This window comes from Hippopotamus amphibius, chromosome 11 (genome assembly GCF_030028045.1).
Source record: "Hippopotamus amphibius kiboko isolate mHipAmp2 chromosome 11, mHipAmp2.hap2, whole genome shotgun sequence".
NCBI lineage: Eukaryota > Metazoa > Chordata > Mammalia > Artiodactyla > Hippopotamidae > Hippopotamus > Hippopotamus amphibius.
In genome coordinates this window covers 62,616,610-62,639,176 of record NC_080196.1, presented here as the reverse complement: position 1 = coordinate 62,639,176, position 22,567 = coordinate 62,616,610, and the positions used below count along the sequence as shown (strand labels likewise).

Below are 22,567 nucleotides of genomic sequence, written 5' to 3'. Positions count from 1 at the left end.
CACCACAGACTTCTTTTTTCCTATTTCCCTGAAGAGGCAAAAGATCACGTATTATTAGTTTGCTGTTGCTGTGTAACAAGTTACCACAAACATAGCTGTTCAAAACAGGACCCATTTATCATCTCCTGGTTTCCATAGGTCAGAAGCCCAGCCTGGCTAGCTGGGTTCTCAGCCGGGGGTATCACAAGGCCACAATCAAGGTTGTGGCTGGCTGGGCTCTTATAGGGAGGTCCTGGAAAGGGTCCACCTCCAGGTTCATTCAGGTTGTGGGCAGAATTCAGTTTCTCGTGCTTGCAGGACCCTGTTGCTTGTTGGCTGTCAGCCAAGAGTCATTCTCAGCTTCTAGAGGCCACCCCAGTCCTCGTTACACGGGCCTCTCCTTCTTTAAAGCCAGCACTGATGCCTCAACTACTTCTTGTGCTTCTCATCCCTCCGACATCCTTTTCTGGTGCTAACCAGAAAACACTCTGTCTTTAAAAGGCTCACCAAGTTGGCTCAGGCCCACCTGGTTAATCTCTGTATCTTAAGGTCAAGTGACCTGAGACGTGAGCACCAGCTGCACGGCCCCCTCCTGACAGTGCCTTAATCCCTGTTTGAATAATCAGGGGACGGGAATCTCCGAGGCCAGTTTAGAAATCTGCCTGCCACAGACAGCACGGAGAAACCAGCCTCGCGTCGGGTCTCACCCTCACCTGACACTAGAAGTTCCTGTCCTGATCATCACCTCCACTGTTGTCTCCCCCAGTGAGCACGGGGGACCCTGACCCCGACCCTGAACCAGAGGCAGAAGCGGAGGCAGAAGCAGAGGTGAGGCGGGTGGCCCACGAGGCCCGCCGGGAACTAGCCCCTGCCCGCGCAGGAGCAGAGAGCGAGGTGGAGCGGGCCCTGGAGCCCGAGCCCGAAGAGCGAGCCTCGCTGAGCGAGAAGGAGCGGCAGAATGAGGCGGTGAACGAGCGGGACAACTGCTCGGCCTCCAGCGTCTCGTCCTCCAGCAGCACGTTGGAGAGGGAGGACAAGGAGGACACGCTCTCCCGGGACCGGGACCGGGGCACCGGTAAGGAAGCCCCTTTCCCCGCGAACACATCCCGGGGACCCTGGGCCGGGGGACCTGGCTCCCTGGCTGCTGAGCTGGCCGGCTGGCCTGGCTCGCTCCCCAGACTGTCCCCTGGTGTCTGGAGGGAAGTGTGTGGCCTTACGCAGCCAGCCAGCAGCTTCCTGTCCTGCAGGAGGGTCCCCACCCTCTGCCCTGGGGCTGCACCATCCCTGAGGAACAAGCCCCAGAAGAGAAATTCCTTATTTCTTTCTAACTGTTTAATTGTGAACAGTAAGTGTGGCTTTTCTTTTTTTTTTCTGATTGACATTTAGAGACACGTCATGTTGTTATCTACCCCCTTGAAAGCGTTTTTGCAGTTATGAATTGCATTAGCCGTTATGACTGAACATTTTAGACCAGAGCAAATTTGGTAAAATGAATCGTATGAATACTTTCAAAAACTGCCAGTTCACAGCGTGCTGAGATCAATTTGATGTGCTCAACTGGAATGTACATAATTTAGGTAATTTTCTACAATATACTCAGGACCACTCTTCGATATTAGGTATGTGCTTTTTCTTATGGAATCATACCTTTCTGATATTATACCCAATATTCATTGTTTCACCTGTTTAATGGTGACTTTATGTTTAAGGACCAAATGGAATATTAGTCCTTAATAGGGACTTGGGGAGGGTGCCACAGAGGGGTCTAGAAATTGTAAATGATTCTGATAATCATTTGAATTACAATTAAACATTTAATTACCATTAAACTTGAATTACAATTCATGTGTGACACCACGGAGTTGGTTTTCCTACCCATGACCTATGCACTGTCAAGGTGGTAGGAAGCCACCTCTTTCAGCTGACACTCCTCACCAGTGGAGGCATGTCTTATGCGCCAGCCTTCATTAAGCTACACAGTGACGCAGACTCAAGGAGCTTACATCTTAGGCCCAAAGGGCAGCCGCAAGGGCCTGCCAATCAGTGGCATTGCCTATACATGGCATGTTCGTTCACAGATTCAGAATACATTGTCCCTGAAGCCTGGATAAGTGAACGAAGATTGAATGAATGAATGAAACCATAGTGTCTCCCAGGAGACCTGTCAATTGATGGCTTAGTCTAAACAGTTAATATTTGAGTTTTCAGTTATATGATTAGATTTTATTCTATATATCACTGATCGTTGTGATACAGTGAAAAAGGAAGACTTTAAAGAATTTGTTTATGTCTTAGGAATTATTGCATTGAAAATCTTGTGTCTGGTTGAAGATGTATGTGCTGAAAGGATTATGTATATTAATACTAAATTTCTTTCAAAATCAGATTACAGTCAAACTCTCAAATTCTACTTGTTGTTATTCACATTTAATGTAATTATGGTCACGGTACAGGATGTCGGGTAAGTCTTCCTGATCAGTTTGGCCCTAAAAACATGTTTTATTTTATTATGAGTAGCTTTAAGGATTATTCATCATAACTAGGTTTAGCAGGCCTAAAACATATCAACAAGTTGGATTAGTAAAAATAAGCCAGGGAACAGAACTTTCTTGGATCTGATTGCCCAATACCCTTCCAAATAAGGACAACTTTCCAAAAATGGAGACTCCGCTCCCAGTGAAGAACCATTGACATTCTACCAAAAGCTGGTGGTGTCCAGGAATTGGAGCTTTGCACTGACTTTTCTGCTTCAGTCTGGTGCTGTTAAGAGATGTGACCATGTTTATTTGTTGTAGTTTATTGGTTCCTAAAAAATCCCACTGCTCACAGGCACCATCAGCAGCTGTGGAGTCAGGGAAGCTCTGTCATCATAGTTCTTGCTTCTCAGAATCTTCTCAATTAAATCACAAAGGCAATCAAAGTGATTTCCAATCTTATTTCTAATGGTTGTACCTATTACTTGAGAATGAATTTGTAGGGCTTGAAAGAGACTCAACTTATTGCAGATGTATGGTTTTATTTTTCTTTGTTTTCAGTGTTCCACTCCCTGGCATTAGGGTGAGAGGCTTTATCACAGCATTCATCATGCCTTATAGTTACTTGTATAACTGTTCTTTATTTCTACTTCAGTGTAAGCTTTGTGAGGTTGGGGATATGTCTTGTTCGTTCTGAGTCCTTACTTGCTAGCCGAGTGCCCAGAACATAGTAGGGGCTTTCAAAACCATTGATGAATGAATGAATGAAAGGAATCTGGCTAAGATGGAGAAGCCCCATTGCTCCCAGGTCCTCCCTCTTACAACTAAAATACCAACACCCTGGATATGACTGAACAAGCAATCATAGGAGGATGTCGAAAGGTGGAAAGAAGGAGACAGACTGTCTAGGAACCTTTGGATGTGAATGACATGGCAGTGAAGTTTCAAGGAAAGCTGATTCCCTTAGCCAAAGGATTGGGAAAGGCATTGCCTAACAGAACAGAAAATCTTTTTTGTTATTAATTAGTGCTTTATCCTTAACAAGGTCTAATCGAAAATTTGCCACTGTCCCACCTCTCCCTCTAACCCAGTGGTTTCAGTGAGACCAAAGAGGAAGTGATCTTCTATACAGCATCCCCATGGAAACAGGAGTGACAATTCTCCAGTTCCCTCCCCCGCTCAACCCTGTGGTGTCCGCGGGACTCAGAAGGAGCCAGTCTTCTATGCCCTGCCCAGGAGAAGCAGGTGGTGGTCAAGTTCCCCTCCTGGGGTGGTGTTGGCCTAATGGGGAACTCATAGTCTATCTCCTGCAGGGGAGAAGCAAGTGGATCAAGTGGGGTCCTTGGGGATCTGAGCCTTCACCCCCACCCAGCAGAAGAGAGACTTTATGAGGGGTAGGGGGAGGAATAATAGCATTCTCTGTTCCCACCAGCACCCTCCTTCTCCCTGATGCCAGTGGGGGGCCCAGCAGGGAGCTGAGCCTCTATCCCCACCTGGCATAAACAAGGTAGAATGATAATGGTTGGAGATGGCACTAGTCTGCATTCTGCTGTCCCCAACCCAGAATCGGTGAGGACTGGTGGGTAGCTGAGCCTTCACCTCACTTGCAGGCAACAAGCCAATGTCAGTCAGTGCTTCAGTTTCACTGGGAAGATGCTGGTGGGGTCAAGGAGGCACTGAACCTCCACCCTACCCATCTGTGGTGAGGGAGTGTGAGTCAGCCCTCTTCCTGGGTGGTGGCAGTGGGACCCAGCAGGGAGCTGAACATCTACCTGCACCAAGACCTATATGCTACCCCCCGAAAGGGTGACTGCCTGCTAAAGGAGAAGATTAACTATGACCCAAAGTCTATCCAATAATACCCAAAATATCCAGGATACAATAGAAAGTCATTCATCATATCAAGAAGTAGGGCAATGACGTCTTGAACGGGAAAAGACAGTCTGCAGATGCCAACATGGTGATGAGCCATATGCTAGAATTATCTGTCAGATTTTAAAGCTGTTGTCATAGTAGTGCTTACGTGTGTGGTTACAAACACTCAGGAAATACATGAAACAAAATCCTAGCAAAGAAATAGGAGCTATTAAAAAGGAACCAAAGGGAAATTATACAACTGGAAAGTACAGTAACTGAAATAAAATACTTGACATGCTTTATAGTTGATTGGAGACAACAAAGGAAATAATCAGTGTACTTGAAAGCAGATCAATAGAAATGACCAAATCTGAATAACAGAGAAAAAAATAGCCTAAAAAAATGAACAGAGCCTCAGGGACCCATGGGACTATATCAATAAAGCTAACATTCATTTCATCTGAGTCTGAGAAGAAGAGGAGAGAGAGTGCAGTGTGGAAAAATATTTGAGGAAATAATGGCTGGAAATTTCCCAAGTTGGGCAAAAGGCATAAGCCTACAGATATAAGAAGCTGAGCAAATCCTAACAAGGATAAATCCAAAGAAATTTGCACCAAGACAAACTTCTGAAAACTAAATAATCAAACTTCTGAAAACTAAAAACCAAAAAACAGAAAGAAATGATGTGATACCTATAGAAGAACAGCAATTCAAAGGATAGCAGATTTCTTGTCTGAAACATGGAGGCCAGCAGGAAGGGGCACAGCATCTATCAAGTGCTGAAAGACTAGAACTATCAATCATGAATTACATATACAGCAAAAGTAGACTTTAACAATGCAGGGAAAATAAAGATGTTCTCAATTTAAAAAAAACTAGAAGAATTTGTCACTAGCAGACCTACCCTTGAAGAATGTTCTCCAAACAAAAAGGAAATGTTGACAGAAGAAGGATTGGGACTCTAGAAAGAAAAGAGCAACAGAATGGGTAAAAAAAGGGGTAAATTTTAAAAATGTTATCTTTTTATCATGAGCTTCTTAAATCATATTTGATGGTGGAAGCAAAAATTACATTTGATTTATGGTGTCAATGTATGTAGAGGAAATGTTTAAGACAATTGTATTTTTAAAAGTAGGAGGGTAATGGGATTGAAATGAAAGTAAGATTTCTACGCTTCAAAGTAGTAAAATAGCAATACTAAGTTAGTGTGTATATTGTAATACCTAGAGTAAAAACCACTAAGAAAATGACATGAATCAGTGTACTCAAAACACTATAAATAAATCATGTTGAAATTCTAAAACATGTTCAAGTAATCCACCCAAGACCAAGAAAGGAGAAACAGAAACTGAAACAAAGGGATCAAACAAAACAAATAAAACAGCAGACTTAAGCCCTAACATATCAATTAAAAGAGATTTGCAGAGTGGATAAAAACACAACCCAACTACGTGCTGTCTATACAAAACTCATTTCAAACGTAATGACATGGGCAGATGGAAACTTAAAAGTTGGGAAAAGATATCATGCCAACATTAATCAAAGAAAAGCCGGAATGTCTATATTAATATCAGATAAAGTAAACTTCAGAGCAAAGGAAATTACTAGGGACAAAGAAGCACCCTACATAATGATTAAAGAAGACCTAAATGAGTGAAGAAAGTAAATGAGAAAACCAGCATCTAAGATATTACCTGATTGTGCTCTTTTCCCTGTTGCCAAAATAAGAAATTGCCAGCATTTCCCAATAAATGGAGAGAGTGAGGCAGTCTATTGAGAGAGACTCGGTCACTTTATCTGCCGCAGCCTCCTGGCATCAAAGCAGTCTCCCTATTTACAGGACTGTCTGACCAGCTGTGGAGATTTTTCCATCGTGTCCTTAAATGCCACGTCCTCTCTTTTTGATGCTGGTTATTGCCTAAGTGTATTTTGTTTGTGAAATCTACAAAAGGGCTCAAGAGCTCTTTGTTCTGGTGGTAGTCGCTTGGTGAGCTTAGACCACTGTTGAGCAGAGCATAGAGGACAAAGCTACACTGGAAAAAACAGAGCACCGGGGGCCTTTGTGCTTCCCCAGTAAATACCTCCTCGAAGATGATAGCACAGCCACGTGGGAGAGACCAGTGTCCTGCTCTTCTCCTTTGGTAGAAAGAAAGCTCCTGATGCTCGTGTCCACAGCCTAGGTCTCCTGCTGCCTCCCCAAACAAGTATCCACAGAGGCCCTGGGTATCTCACATCCTGAAACGCCCACTGCACAGCCCTGCTGGCCCTTAGGAAGCAAACTCAGGGGTAACATTCCTGACCATTCATTCATTCATTCATTCATCCTAGATGCTGGGGATACAACAGGGAACAAAACAAGCCCAAATCCCTGCTCTCGTGGAGTTTACATTCCAAGGAAAAACACAGCTTAACAAGCAATTATAATCCTTCCAGTGATGGGGCAAAGGCAGCAATAAAATCAGAAAGGAAAATGTGTGGATGATTAGGCAGTCAGAAGTGCTCGGGTAGGAAATAAAGCAGGAAAGGATGATAAACAGTGTGGGGGAGGGGGAGGTTTGCACAACTTTAAATAAGGTGGTCAGGGAAGATTTCACTGGGAAGATACTATTTGAGCAAAGACCTAAAGGAAGTTGAGAAGCAAATTATGTGATTACCTGGGTTTGTCTGAGGCGGGGCAGAGATCCTGAGGCTGGGTCACTTCACACCTGGTGAGTTCCAGGCATGTCAAGGAGCTGCTATAGCTGAAGAGGTTCACGTGTGTGTATCTGGGGTAGCGGCAGTGGTCTAGGCAGTGATAGGGGAGGAAAGAAAATTAAGGTGGGATCACACATGGCTTGTGAACATTGACAGGACTCAGTGCGATATGGCACCATTAGAAGACTTTGAGCAGAAAGATATGATCAGACATTGTAGCACATCATGTGGCTGTGGTGTCGAGAACTGACTGCAGGGGGCTGAGAGTGGAAGCTGAGACCAGCTACGGGCTCCCCTGCAATACTGTTGGCAAGAAACCACGCTGGTCTGGACCAGGGTTGTGGCAGGGGTGGTGGTGAGAAAAGTGGTTGGATTCTGGATGTAACGTGAAGATTTAGCTCACAGCATGCCCTTCTGTGTGGGGTGAAAGAACAGGATAAAAGTCAAGGATGACTCTGAGGCTTTTGGAACTGGCAGCAAGAAGGATGAAGTAGCCGTGTCCAAGGTAGGAAATGACTGCAGAAGCAGGTTTGGTGAGTGGATGGGAGGGAGGGCAGAAGGTGCTCTTTAAAGTCCTGCGACTGGATGAGATGCTAAGAAAGTGAGTGCAGGTGGAGAGACGAGGTCCACAGACACTTAAAGGTTAAAGATAAGGAGGAACCAACACAGGAGACTGAGAAGGAGCAGCCAAAAGGAAGGAAGCAAAGCAGGTAAGCGTAATGTCTTGGAGGTCAAGTGAAGGATGTAAGTCAGGGATGAGGAGTGACAGCTGCGTCTAGCGCAACAGGAAGGTCATCGGGTACCCAGAAAGCAGCATCTTTGAAGGGGAGCAAAAGCTTCGTTAGACTGGGTTCAAGAGAGAGTGAAGAGAGAAATTGGAGACAGCAAAACAACTCTTATAAGCAGCTGTACTTTTTTTTTCCAATGATATATCTGGTATTTAATATACATAAAGAACTCTTAAAATTCAATAATAAGAGTACAAACATCTCTTGAAGTTCTTTAGATGAGGAACTAAGAATGGGACAAGATTGAAAATATAATTATGATGGATTGACTTAGCCTGTCTTGAAATAAAATTTTATAAAGGGAATCATAACTTTCCCCTCTTCATCTCATTACATAACTTAAATAACAAGAGTGGTTATTGATATCCTCATTAAGACAAATAACTATGAAGTGAAAATGTCAGAGGATTTAGATTCAGACAAATCCTGCTTAATTACCTAGGTAATTGCTGACACGTCATCTTACTTTTGTAGTAATTTTTTTTTGCCACTAAGTTAAACTTAATCATATTAATTGCTTAACAAATTCTATAAATAATCATCAAGCACTTGCTACAAGGGCAGCTGTACTTTGAAAGAGAGGGGAAATTTTGGATTCTAGCTGAAGGGATAAGTAGAATCAAGTGAAGTTTTTTGTTTTTGTTCAATGGATGAAATTATACCGTGTTTACATGCCAGTAGGAAGGCCTAGTGGGAGGATCATGGGAGATTCAGGACAGAGAATTGCTGGAGTGGAATGGTTGACCCCCCCGCCAAGAGGATGGTTGATGAGTAGCCACAGGACAGAGGCCACAGCCAGGGTTCCGGTGCAGGTGGGTACGTGGAGGCAGAATGGAGGCCCTGGAAGATCTCCTCTGACTTTGCCTGTTAAGGTTTTGAAACAGGAAGGAAGGCCATGCTCTCAGAGGATGAGATGAGTGGAGGAGGACAGAGGAGAAAGGAGGTATGTGAAAAGTCATCTAGGAGAGGTCATGGGTGGGGCTGCCAGGCAGCATCAAGGGTCTCCTGAAGACTGTGGACTTAAAGTGTGACCAGTGGCATAGTCTGTGCATTTCTCTAGATGCTTTGGCTGCACTGGTGCAGAGGTGAAGTAGGGGGAGAAAGAAGGATAACTCTGCAGGCTTTCCAACACCTGCCGTGGGTGACGGAGCATTTCCTTGCCTCCCGGTGTGTAGTTAGGGCAGAAGCCTCTTAGTTACCCTGGATGGGTCCTGCCCACCTGTCATGGGTAGGCAGGAAAGGTGAGGAGAATTCTTCCCATGAGCCTAGACCAGAGGCACAAGTGGTATCACACCTGCAAGAGTCTTGAGTCCTAGAGTGGATCATTGGGGCTTTGATGTAGCATCTTTCTGGTCAAGAGCATCTGGTCAGCCATGACCCCCTTCCTCTTCAATTGCTTTATTTCCGTGTCTTCCTGAATCACGTTGTGTGTAATGCCCACATACTGCCTAGTTGGTTTTCTCATGGTTAAGTTAAAGGCTGGTGCCACATCTCATTTTTCTCGCCCTGTGTACTTTCAGGTTTGTGGTCCTCAGGCGTTCAGGATGCCGGTGTAAATGAGCAGTGTGGCGACATCCTCACCAGCAAACGGTTCATGCTGGACATGCTGTATGCGCATAACAGAAAGCCCACGGATGACGAGGAGAAGGGGGAGGGGGAGACCGAGAGGACCGCTCCAGGGGCGGAGGCGGTCGCCAGCCTGGCCAGCCGTATATCCACCCTGCAGGCCAACTCTCTGGCCCAGGATGAGAGCATCAGGAAGGTGGACGTTGGCTGTCTGGACAACCGGGGCAGCGTGAAAGCCTTTGCTGAGAAATTCAACAGCGGCGACCTAGGGAGAGGGTCCATCTCCCCCGACGCGGAGCCCAATGACAAGGTCACAGAGAAGCCTCCGGCACCGCCCAAGACGGAATCTGACTACATCTGGGACCAGCTCATGGCCAATCCGAGAGAGCTCAGAATCCAAGACATGGATTTCACTGACCTGGGGGAGGAGGACGACATTGACGTCCTGGACGTGGACCTGGGTCCCAGGGAGGCCCCGGGGCCGCCTCCCCCGCCCCCGCCCACCTTTCTGGGTTTGCCGCCCCCGCCCCCTCCACCCCTATTGGACGGTCTGCCCCCCCCTCCGGTCCCCGGTAATTTATTGGCTCCGCCTCCAGTATTCAATGCTCCTCAGGGCTTAGGGTGGCCCCAGGTACCCAGGGGTCAACCAGCATTCACCAAGAAAAAGAAGACCATCCGTCTCTTCTGGAATGAAGTGCGGCCTTTTGAGTGGCCGTGTAAGAACAACGGCCGCTGCAGAGAATTCCTGTGGTCGAAACTGGAACCTATTAAGGTGGACACTTCCAAGCTGGAGCACCTGTTTGAGTCTAAATCGAAGGAACTGTCCGTCTCCAAGGTACCGCTAGCATCCAGCATGCCTCTTGATTTGCAGAGTTACTTTCAGCTGTTGGGTAGCACGCAGAGATTTGTTGTATATAAAATGCCCTTCGTGGTGTTCTTGCTCTTTGCTAAAAAAAAAAAAAAAAAAAGGCAGTCGCTGTAAAAATCTGACCTTGAATGTAGTACTCCCTGTGCCACGTGCTAGTCGTGAGCTAAATGAGTAAGGGACCCATCACTGCTAACGTGGACAGCAGCTTATTAACACCAATAGGCAAAATAGCTTTCAAAGAACCCAATAACCTGGAGGAAAAAACAAAAGGGTTACCCAGGGAATTTGAGTATGGCCCAACAGCAGATGTTGACATTCACTAGAGGAAAGTAGGCTTGCTAATTAATCAAACACACCGACTTCATCCAGGGGATGTGTTTATTTACACTTAACCTTTGTTGATTATGGTTGATAGTCGTAAGTTGAACCTCAGCTTTAACCACACAATGCTTTCACACAGGTGGTAATCCACGTGGCATTTCTTCAGATAATCCCCTGAGTCAGCATGCTACAACTATCTAGATATTTCCAAATAACCAAAGAGTTAGCATCCTGTAAACATTACACATGTATCTAGATTTCTTATTTTTCATAGATGTTTGAGAACCCTGTAGGCATTGCTGCTGTGGTATTTTTAACAGAGATGTTGTATCCACTTATATAAATGGAAAACTCTGTACGTGAAGTTACTGGACATCAAAGGTAAAGTCGTGGCTAATGAACACGGATGAAGAGGCTGCATGACACTAGATCACAGATTTTATTTCTCATGATTCACTGCATTAATAGAGTCTCCTTTACATAAAGAACTGTTTTTGTTTTTTTAAAAAAACTCTTGTGATTCTGTGTATATTACAGTTTTAAAACAGGTTTAAGACTATCTTCTCTTCTCAGGAATTAGGGGTAAGAGAAAATACTTTGTATAGTTAGAGTAAACATGCAAGAACTTATTATCATGAATTAATGCCAGCTCCATGGGTTGCTCCATTTAGCATCATTTTGGGTGAGTATAAAGATGCCTGCGTTGGGCTCCCTGACCTGCCAATCAGGCACCGATTTTTGAATCAAAGTATATGTGCAGCATCCTCAGGACAAGTGTCCTCCAGACAAGGACCCAAGTGATGGAGTTAGCGCCTGTCCCCACTGTGTGATGTGATGCTAAAAGGCTAGGTTGGAGTTGTATTGGGTCCTGTTAAATCCTGTGCTGGGTGGCCAGGGTGGCGGCGTAGATGTACCTGCTGCTCTTCCTGAGTTGGCCTTTACCCTCGCGTTGATTTCTGCCCAGTCCCAGCAAGGATGTGAATTAAACCATTTCCAGCCCACTCCACCCCCAAGTCAGAATTAAAGTTTTCTCCTGTTTACAAATCAAACTGCTAGGATCCGGTACAGAAGATCATGCCATCAGCCCTTTTCTGCAACTGGAAGTAGACCCCCACTTGTCCTCTCTTGAAAATGACACCAGGGGAAGTGATGCTGGACACCTGTTCTCAGTGTCTCAGTGTCCTGACTTCCCAGGACTGGTCGTGTGTGGTGATGAGCCACCCTCATGCTGCCTTCAGTTCTTACCGTCACGCCTGGCATTTGGGAGAAGACTGGCCTGGTGGGGTTGAAACGCAGACATGGTGGCCGGGAGTTACCCAGGAGGTGCCCTCGCTCCCTCCATGCTCTAGCCCCCTGATCTGGTTGGCCCGTCGCCTTCATCCTTCTTCCCGTGTGGCTGCCTAGACCCTCTGGGCCTCCCCTGGTTGCTCTTCAGCCTCGGAGGTTGCTAGAGGGAGGCTGGCTCTTGACTCGGGGTGGGAGGAATAAAAGAGTAGCAGTTTGTCAGTGAAGGCACATCTCACTTCATTTTTACAAAGGAAATGTCAAAGTTAAATGCTTCCTTGAGAAGACCCAAAATGGGTTCACCTCCCCCCCTCCTTCTCTTGGTCCCACTGTGATCGGTGGTAAGAGTCTGGTTGGTGTCATCTCAGTAGCCCGGAGTTCCATTCTTGCTTGAAGTAGGTGGCAACCTCTTAAAATCCTTTATTGCCCAGCTAAAGGAGAAATGTTTGCCTAGTTTTTATAAAGCGAGAGCCTAAGAGGAAAGTAATGTATTGAAAAGTTTACCAAACTGATTCCAGAATGTTCTACAGTGGGACCCGGGAGCCCATTGTGGAAGGCTAGGAAATGTGAGTAGGGGCTAATTTATGAATATTACAAACAGTGAGAATGCACATTGGAGAGTTGAATCTGATATGTGGACTAATACAGATATAACCAATTTCACTTCTGTTTCTAATCCTTGACTGTGATTTTCATAAAACAGCTGTAAACAGCCACTTCTGAATTCTGGCTCATGAGAAGTTTTTCATTAAACACAATAAAGTGCATCAAAAACAAAATAGACTTCACAAAGACAGCACAGAGCAAAGGGAATCAACTGTAGTTTCCATCAGAAAACTTACACCAGAGCAGACTTACAGGGCATAGTTATGACCATCCGAGTCACCAGTAAAGAGTCATGTGGCAGATCCAAGTCTGGGGTGACCACTTAATGGAAATGATAAGAACAGAGAGATGTGCTTTTTTAAAAAAATTAATTTATTTTTGGCTGCCTTGGGTCTTCATTGCTGCACACATGCATTCTCTAGTCGCAGCGAGTGGCGGCTACGCTTCATTGCAGTGTGCAGGTTTCTCATTGCGGTGGCTTCTCTTGTGGAGAATGGGCTCTAGGCGCGTGAGCTTCAATAGTTGTGGCACATGGGCTCAATAGTTGTGGTTCGAGGGCTCTAGAGCACAAGCTCAGTAGTTGTGGTGCACGGGCTTAGTTGCTCCACGGCATGTGGGATCTTCCTGGACCAGGGATCGAACCCATGTCCCCTTCGTTGGCAGGTGGATTCTTAACCACTGTGCCACCAGAGAAGTCCAAGATGTGCTTTTTGATTTCCTTTCCAAATAGTTTCTGGAGATGGATCTACTTTTCTCTCTCAGCAGGATATATATATATATATATGTATGTATATAGCAGAAATATATATATATATATTTAAGATGATTTTAATTATATTTTGAGGAAAAAGCAGAAATCATGCATGAAATTTCATCATGCTGTGTTTCTTCTGCTGGTCTAAGATGTGGAGAATAGCATAAGAGATGGTTAAAATGACTCCAGAGTAGAATGTCAGGGCAGAAAGCTGCTGAGGGGTGGGCAGATACCCTCCATGGACTTGACATCACCCTGAGGAGCCCCAGGAAGTGGCCTTCCAACCCATGTGCCTAATCCAGGACAGTCAAGTCCCTCTTGCTCCCAAAGGGCAGCTTCTGTATCCCCAGATCCAGGGAGATCATGAAAGGTGTTGAGCGGGAGAGGGGCCCAGAAGAAAGAAGGGGCCTAATTTCCTCTTTGGGGACTCACTGCTGTCTGCTCACCTGGGTTCATTGCTCTGTGATGGGGAGGGGGCTCTGGAATGGATTTGGAGAAATTTGTTCGACTTTATTTACCTTGAACTTTTGAAATATATCAGAAACTATTAGCAGAGACTTTTTAAGAAAATCCAGAGATGGTGATTTATTGGTCTGGGGTAAGCTCCAGCCGGGGTTATTTTGAAAATCTCCCCAGGGACTCAGCCAAAGTTGTGAACCATTGATTCAAAGTGAAAAATGAGGCACCAGTGGGGGGGGGGGGCATTGTTCCCACCATCACTCTCTACGTTGACTCCCCCCGCCACCCGCAACTGCATTTTATTCTCCTGAGAAGAGAGGAAAATCTTCCTACCTTACATTCAAGTTCAGGTCATAACGGAGTATGTTGTTTCATTTAACAGCACCCTCAGAAAACCTGAATTCTACCTGGAAATTCCAAACCTAACTCCGGGGCTTATCTGGGATGATCACACACCCTAGTGTATCCAGTACGGTCCTGGTATATGCGGGGGGGTCCCAGCATACATATTAAGAGTACTCCCTTCCCCTCTCTAAAGTCTCCTGGTTAGGGTACTAAATAAACCACATTAACACTGGAAATGTAACTGTTTTACAGTTGGCCTCTGCTGTAAAAGCCGCAAAGGGCAAATGTGGGAGATTAACAATTTTTTCCCTAAACTTACCACAAGCAATCCTATTCTGGCCAGTTCCTCAGAAACTGTATTCCTAACTGAAGATCTGCAGGTTTTATTTAGGTTTCGTTGGCTTTTTGTTGTTGTTTTGTCTTCTGCCTTAATGCTTTCCCACGTAAATGGCTGTCCCCCTCGTTACAGCACTTAGGAAGGTTGCACAGCGATCACATCTTCATGACATCTGTATCGTGGCGTCACTGTCATTGTCGCTTTCTCAACGGACAGTTTTGAAAATATCCTGTGGCGTCACTCTTTTGGCAGTTAGCAGGGATCGAGGAGGGATGATTTACCATTTCTAGAACTTGTGCCTTGCTGAGCCAGCCCCAGGGTCTGTGGCCACGATGCTGAAAAGCGTTTTGAGAGGTCAGTCGCCTTTCATGGAAATACTCTCAAACTTAGTGGTATTCTCCAAGACTCTGCGCTCTCTTAATAAATCATGTCCTTAGCCCAGTTTCTATTTTCAGTCACAGCACCCTCTGGGATGACAAGTTCTTTGTGCTGACTATCCACTTTTTAAAAATTGCATCCTTTATTTCTAGTAAAATTACTCTTTAAAAAGTCAAAGGGGTGGTCCTCCGCAGCGGCATTTCAGAAGATTCTGAAAGGCACGCCCTGTCCACCTGCCTGGGCTGCGAGCCTCCACCGTCCTTGCTCACGCTCCCCCCATCTCTGCTCATTTCGTCCTCTCCTCCCACGTGGAAGTTTGTGCCTTCACGGTGGCCCTTGTCTGGACCTTGGCCGTCTTATCACGGCGCGCCAAGGCAGAAGCCCTGTGACGGCATGCAGAAGTGGAACATGGTTTTCTGTGTATGTCCAAGGACCACACCCGTGATCTGGCTGCATGGTGTTAGCTGTGGCACAGTGTGTGCCCGTGTCTTCAGGAGTCTGCTGTGCTCAACCCCAGAGCCTCACAAAGCTCATTAACCCCTGAGTGTAGAAGGACGGTTCCTTGCTCACTGATAGCTCAGCTTCTGGTGCTGGGATGACCTTGGCATTTGTTGGGGGTCAGGTTCATTTTAACATCAGTGAAAACTTCCTGCATCGTCTCTAGTTGTGGAGATGTTATCCCACATCATTCATGAAAATGGCAGGACTAGACCTTGCTGCATCTTTGAATGAGAGGACCCCATTTTTGTATCCTAAGAAACGTTCTCTTATCCCTGCGTACTGTTTCCTATTTTTAAATTGTTTTCTTCTTTCTGAAAGAACAGCTTTCTCCTCACCCAACAATCCTGTCTCAAGCCTTTCAACTTCTTAAGAATCTAAATCAGTGACTCTGGTTACACTCAATTCTTTTAAAGTTCTGTGACCCTGCGCCTGCTGCAGACCAAGGAGTTCAGGATTTCTGAGGATGGAACCCAGGCATTTCTGTTGTTTAAAAGTGCCCCTGGGGATCCTCTTGTGCGCTCAAAACTGAAGGCACTGGTCTAAGTAAACTGCATTTTCCTGGTTTTCCTTTAGAAAGTGTCAGTAGGTTGATCAGACGTGTTTCCTCCTCAGAGAAATAATGTTGAGTTTCTCCCAGTCAGAGGTGGTGACTTAATGTTTGCCCATTCTGCCCTCAGCCATGGAGGCAGGCATGTCTCCTGGCAAAGAAGGAGAATTTCCTGTTCTTTCTCCAGGACGCCCCTTTCCATCAGTCCTGGAGTCCAGTCTGTTAGCCTCAGAGGCAATTTGGCATGTGGAAATCACCACAGTATTCTCCTTAAAAACAGAAACCAAGATGCTCACTGCCATCTCCTTTGCAAGGAGATTGTCAGGACCCCTCCAGGCTGCTCATTTACTACATCTGCGTCCCACTGCAGTTACCCTGCGTGTGCCCGGAGCTCTGCGCAGACTCTAATGAACACCCACAAGCTCTTTTCAGGCCTTCAGGAAGCCCCAGGCAAGTTGTGCATGTCCCTGGAATCAAGTCCCTGCACTGTTTCCTGGAATTATCACTATTCGGGGTGGAGACACTTCTCTGATCTGACACTCCCGTTTATGTCAGTGCCTTTGATCAGTAAACATGGTAGATGCATTTGTTATGATAAATACACATCGGTAAACCATAGATTTTTAAAATACAATGTCATGAGGTTAAAAATGATTAAAACAAAGGTGGGGGAGGGAGTCACTGGTAGTGAAAAGAGCTAAGGGTTAATTCTTATCACTATTTTCCAGGTATTGCCCTAAGTACTTTACATGTATCAATACCAGTAAGACGATTCTAATGGTCCCAGCAGACACTTGTCCTGCTTACCAGGGGCCAAGCCTTGTTCTCACTCATTTACACGCATTGTCTCATTTCATCCTCATGACAAACCCTGCGAGATCGGGTCCCAGAGAGGACACGAGGCACAGAGAAGTTCAGTGAATTGCCAAGGTCACCATGCTGTGCATGGGTCAGACCCCAGCTGACCCCCCTGGGTGACTTGCTGCTCTGGATTCTGTTCAGTTGCCCTTCAAGGCTGCTGGTTCATGTGATCTCTGGATTCCGTTTTGTTTCAGCTACTTTCAAGTTCACGTTTGAACACTTCTTCGTGCTCTTCCCTTGGGGATTTTTAAATCTTGCCATTTTTAAAAAAGACTTTCTCTCCTCAATGATCTGTATGCTTTACTACTGCAATTTTAAATTTCATTTAGTCTGGACTCTCTACCTGTAACTGTGTGACCTTGAGCAAGTCGGTCAACCTCTCTGAGCCTCTTTTTGATTACAGGGGGAGGAAAAGAAACCAGGCCTGATCCTGTGTGCCTGACCTCCCAGGTCTACTCAACTCTCAGGGTTGTTGAGTAGACCCAGTGCAACAGGGGAGAATGTGCTTGTGTGCTGTGTTAACCGGTCTGTCCTTTTTTATGCTGTTGATTTCTTACCCTTTTTCTCACTTGACTCACCTGAGATTCCAATGTGAGATTTTAAATTAGCCTTTAAGCTTAATGACTACTATTTAGCATTAAAGTTTTCCTTTCCACCTTTTCCTAACTGCTGCCTGGATACTCACCCTTCTCTTTTCCATAACTGAATGATTATGAGAGGAAGTGATGGTCTTGTCCTCAGGATACTGAACGAGGTCAGGTTGTGATCACTCTTACGTAGCAGTGACCCACCCCCATAACCGTTCAGAATCAAGTTTGTCTCCTTACTTGCTGGTTCTAAAAGGCTTGTTCTTGGAGGCAATACTTTGTTCTATCCAGAAACTTGACATGCATGTCTCCTCCCTGCAAGGGCTGTGGTCATCCATCTCTGTACCAGGATTGGTGTCCCACAGTGCCCCTGAGCGGACCTGCATATCTGGTTTAACCGTTATACAAAATATTCCTGTTGCATGTGACTTTCTGCCATGTGGAGTGGTTGAGTTTGCAGGGCCCAACTTCTTGGAGCTGGTTAGTTCTAGAGAGCCGGCCGCAACCCAGAGAGCTGAGCACCGGGTGAATCTAGGGCTGCAGAGAAAAGCCCCAGCCCTTACCCCTAAGCCTGGGCAGGCAGCACTCACTGCTTACATTGAGTACCTCCTGTATGCTTCTCAGAAATTCTGTAACTCTTGTGGCCTTGGGCACCACCTGTTTGAAGGCTCCTCCTGGAGGGGCTCACTTCTATCTCCTGGAACTGCACCCCCAGCCCTCTCAGACAGCTTGGGAGAAAGGAGCTGAATTGCCTTGGTGACCTCCTTCCTTTCCCTTCTCTCTAAGAGGTCTCTGCTGGCCTTGACAGCATCTCTTTCCATAGAGGGTAACCTCTGTCTCTCAGCCTTTCGGCTGTTACACCCTCTCCCCCCTCCCTACAGTCTTCTTGGCCAAGTCAAAAACAAACAGAGGCCCTACATTCCATCCAAGCCTGAAGCACGTCTCCAGAGACAGTATTTCTGGAAGGGCAGCTTCTGGCATGCGGAGGCTCCCTGAGAGTTGTCACTTTGAAGGAGGTCCTGGGTGTTGCCGCCTCGTTTGGCTCAGAAGTTCAGCTTCACTAGGCTTTCTGGAAGCAAACCAGAGCCTGGCCTCTTCCCAGAGTGCCCTCTGCGCCTTCAAGAAGCAAGTTCCTCTTTTACCTTGAGCACTTCTGGATGTACTTGGGGAAGTTGCATGTTCAGAGACATCCTCACCCTGGTTCCCCCCACTCTACTCACTGCCTCTCTTTTGCTGGGGCAATTATCTCGCCCCAGGGAGAGTTGTTCCAGTTTTCACTTCTAGCCACCCCCTGGTCCAGCATCCTGTACCCGGGCCCCAACCCACAGGAGCCTCCCTCAGCATCCTTTTCTCCCTGTGAGTTCTTGAGACCTGAGGGTAAAGATTTGGCTGATTGACCTTTCATCAAAGAATTGAGGCAGAAACCCTCATTCCCTCTTGCTCCAGGACTACCATTGCTGTCGGTGGCATCCAGGCCCCCCACATTTTTCATTGGTCTCCATGAAAAACGTCCCCACTCAAGGAGCTGGCGCCTAATAGGCACTCAGGAAATACCATTTAAGGAAGTGAGATCTATATGAAAGAAAGGCAAAAAATAAATGAATATAGGAAGATGCCTTGCCAACCAGAAAGAGAAGCTTGAAGGACTGAGCTTGCTTCTCAGCCTCTGTTCAGGGTTTGTCATGAACCATCACTGATAATGTCTTGAGACTCAAAATTAGCAAAAGGGGTCTCCTAGGGCATGGCATACTCCAGCCATGACGGCCCTTGGCCATTCCCACACAAGCCTGTGTTCTTGCTTTCTGCTGGCTTTTTTTTTCTTTTAAAGAAAGAAGTCAGTCAATCTAGTCTGTTTTGATGTTAACCTGTGCGTTTTGTTTTTTTAGTTAAAATTACTTTCTTTGGTTCCACATGAGAATTGGGCTTTCCTAATGGACTGTGACTCACTGACCTTGCCGTCTTGTTGGAACGCCCTGGATCATTGCACGAGAGCTTTCTCTGTACCACCATTCTATTCTGTACTGTCATGGTAGCTGTTTAGTGCCAGTGCTACACATTAATTATATCAGTTTTATAGTAAGTTTTTATAGCTGAGTGGGTAGATGTTATTTATATTTCTACTTATGGGTTTTTTACACATCTATTCCTTCATAGTAACTTTAGAATATTTTCAAATTCCAAAAAAAAACTTATTGGATTTTCATTAGAATCATCTTAAATACATATTATTTATATATAAATTTTACAATGGGAGATAATGAGCTTCCACACAACATTGAGACTTCTTAGCCAGGAACACATGTTTCTCATTTATCCACATTCTTCTTTTATTACTCTCAAGAAAATTTTGTGATTTCGTTCAGGTGGGCCCTGTATTGATATTTCAGGAGGTTTGGGAGTTTTGTTTCCTTGCTTTTGTATTGTCTGGGGGGATGTGTCTGGTCTCATATAAAATACAAAGCAACTTTCTGATCTCCTGCCTGGAAGTATCACCTCCTGTCATCCTCCCAACCCTGTTCCACCTTTGCCCCGTCACATCTTAGCCCTTCCTTTCCAGATGCCTTTAGAGGGTTACTTAACATTTCCTAACCTCCTTTACAAGGAACACTGTGTCTTATCTGCTTTATCTCCTCTTTCCACCATTGACCGATTTCCCATTTTTCTCATTTCAAACAATGGACAGTCACAGACTCACTGATCAGAGAAGTGTGATAAGGAAATGGGTGTCTGCGAAAGACTCTTAGCACGAGTGGGGTGGATGGACTGGGGGTGAGAAGAGGCTGGAAGCAGGAGGCCTATGGTGGGCTGCCCTGGGAGACTGGCACCAGGAGTCGGCCTCGGGGTAGAGGTAGCAGGAATGAAGGATGGCGCACAAGAGGCTTTGTGGAAGAGGATGGATGACAGTGACGCAGACACAGGACCAGGTGAAGGGCTTAGTGAAGGTCACTGTTGCTGGTCTGGGGCTTTGACCCAGAGAGAGGATTGAAATGGATCAGAATCGATGACGGCTAATCCCTAGACGTGGATAGGTACTCCCGGGCACAGAGGACTTTGGCTTGTTCTTGCAGACGCTGCTCCAGGTTGTTGTGGGAGGGAGGAGAGAGTTGGACAAGCCTGCATGACCCACCCCTCATCTCGGGCAGAACAGCCACCAAGGCACTTGAGGGGTCAGTAGCGTCCAGTGGAGTCTGTTTTAATTATGAAGGAGAGCATTTCAAATACCTCTTGGATAAAATCCAGAGATTTAACAATTCAGTTTCAGATATAACTTTAATTCTCATTCCTTCCTTCGCAGGGTGGGTGGACGTGCTCTGAAAACATGTATCATCATCTGTGGGGAGAGCTTCCCCATTATCTCAGGATGCCCAGTGGCTTGCCTTCTTCCGGACTTATGGGCGGGGTGGGGGGTGTCCATTGGTGTGAACTGAGTTCTGTTGAGAATGGGGACAAGGACATGTCAGGCTCAGAGCTACCACCTGTGTCTGTGCAGGTTTCTTGCTGCACGTGGATGCTGGCTGGGGGTGTGGGGGTGGCTGAAATCTGAGTGGTGCTTCCCTCTCAAGCTGTTTGCCATGGGGTGTGTCTCCCTGGAGGTGGGCATCTTTCTCTCAGTTGCACAAAGGCTGCAGTCGGGCTGGGCCTGCTCAGGCATCTCTGCAGGCTCCTAGAATGACAGGGACTCTACAGATGGGGGGCTAAGGGCTAATGATTCCCAGGGAATCTCTGCCTTCCCATAAATGCCTCCTGTGCTGGAGCTTGGCTGTGGCTAGTTACTGCTCCAATGCCAGGTCTCAGGCTGCTTCTGTCTTCCATGCTGCCATCCACATGGCTTCATTCCTTTTGCTCAAGAGATGTCTTCCTGCTGTCCCTCAAGGCTTCACATCCTGGCTCACTGGGTCTCTCTCTTTTTAATCAGGAAAATAAAACCCCAAACTGCCAGTCTTAGCTGCAAAGGGTCCAGGGAGGTGATTGATTTCCCTGACATATTACCAGCCTGAAAAAAATCAGGGTCCTGTTGGTGAGCAGGGAAGAGGGAATGGATGTCCGGCAGGTGCCCTGCAGTGCCTGGAGGAATGGGCAATCCCCACCCAAGGGTGGGCATCCCAGGTCGTCACGTCCCTCTTCATTGCCTGTAATCGGCACTTTGTCAAACCTTTTCTCACCCCTTCTTAGCATTCCAAACACAAAATAATATTTTAAAGTAGATTTCAGCTAAAGTTCAGGGGCTCCTGATAAGCTTATTTGCTTAAATATGTAGAAGACAAGCTTGCCCTGCAGAGTGGGGGTGCATTTGTGCCACGTGTTCCTGGGAGCTCACGGTTCCAAGCCAGTGACCACACCCACGGGAATTGTTCCTCCTGGCTCCCAGGCGCCCAAACAGCTGGGATGCTTTCAGTTATTTTCTTCATGAAGAAATTGTAATTTATTCCCAAATGCATATTTAAGGACTCAAAATAGAATGTTAGCAATTGAGTTTGGAAGGGCTCGTAGGACTTCAGGGGCTGCAGCCGTTTCTCCCTCCTAGCTCCCAGCTTCCAGTGCTGCAGCGGCCAGCTTCCCCAGGGCAGCTCAGCTGCTCCCAGGCCCAGCCTGGTTCCCTTCCTCAGAGGAGAGGCTGAGGCCTCAGTGCAGAAGACTGATGTTGAGCGGCTGTCCGCTGCTCAGCTGGGGCCTGGCTGCAGGGGGGTTCCCCCGCCACGTGGCCCCTAAACCTCCATCTTCATCCCTGGCGGTTCCCTAGAACCAGACAAAGGCACTTCTCCTCTCCTCCCCTTCTCCCCCAGCCCCAGGTTATTCCTAGATAGTCTTTAGAGTCCGGCTCAAGTGGCAGCTTCTCCAGACCCTGACCACTCCACCACCAGGTGCGTTAGTTACCCTGCAGCTGGGCCCCTCCCACGGTAAGCACACCTCACCACCTTGCCGAACAGGTCTTATCCATCCTTGTCACCCCAGACTTGTTTCATGAATCAAAATCATCCTCCCCCCAGCCCCGTGGCCTCAAGGGAAGCTGTGCAGCCCAGGGAGCTGGCTGACCGGCCCGCCTCCACCTGTCCTGGTTGCTGCCTGCCCTTGGCTTCCCGAGGGCTGAAGGGGAAAGCTGGGGGCCTTGTCGTCACAGCCCAGGCCAGAGGCGAGCATTGGCTCAGCACCTCACACCCTTCCTGGCTTCTGGCCATGTGCCAGCCCTGGGCTGGCCACAGGGACTGCCCCGAGGATGTCAGGCCAGCAGCGAGGCCACACACACCAGGGCTCTGTGGGGACACCTGTCCCCCTCCTTGGCCTCTTTCCCTGTTTATCCCTCACTCCTCTTCACCCACCCAGTTAGCAGCCACCCAGCTGGCTGAGTGTGGCAGGAGAGGC

At 46.8% G+C, this 22,567-nt stretch overlaps 1 protein-coding gene across 4 annotated transcripts in view; it reads left to right on the top strand.

The window, feature by feature from the left end:
- FHOD3 (formin homology 2 domain containing 3) overlaps nucleotides 1-22,567 on the top strand; it is a 475,552-nt gene that overhangs the window by 398,758 nt on the left and 54,227 nt on the right. For all 4 annotated transcript variants that reach the window (XM_057698544.1, XM_057698543.1, XM_057698545.1 and 1 more), the window contains 2 exons: nucleotides 746-1,054; nucleotides 9,313-10,193. In XM_057698544.1, the coding sequence (XP_057554527.1) occupies nucleotides 746-1,054; nucleotides 9,313-10,193 (1,190 nt within the window). The remainder of the gene's footprint in view (nucleotides 1-745; nucleotides 1,055-9,312; nucleotides 10,194-22,567) is intronic.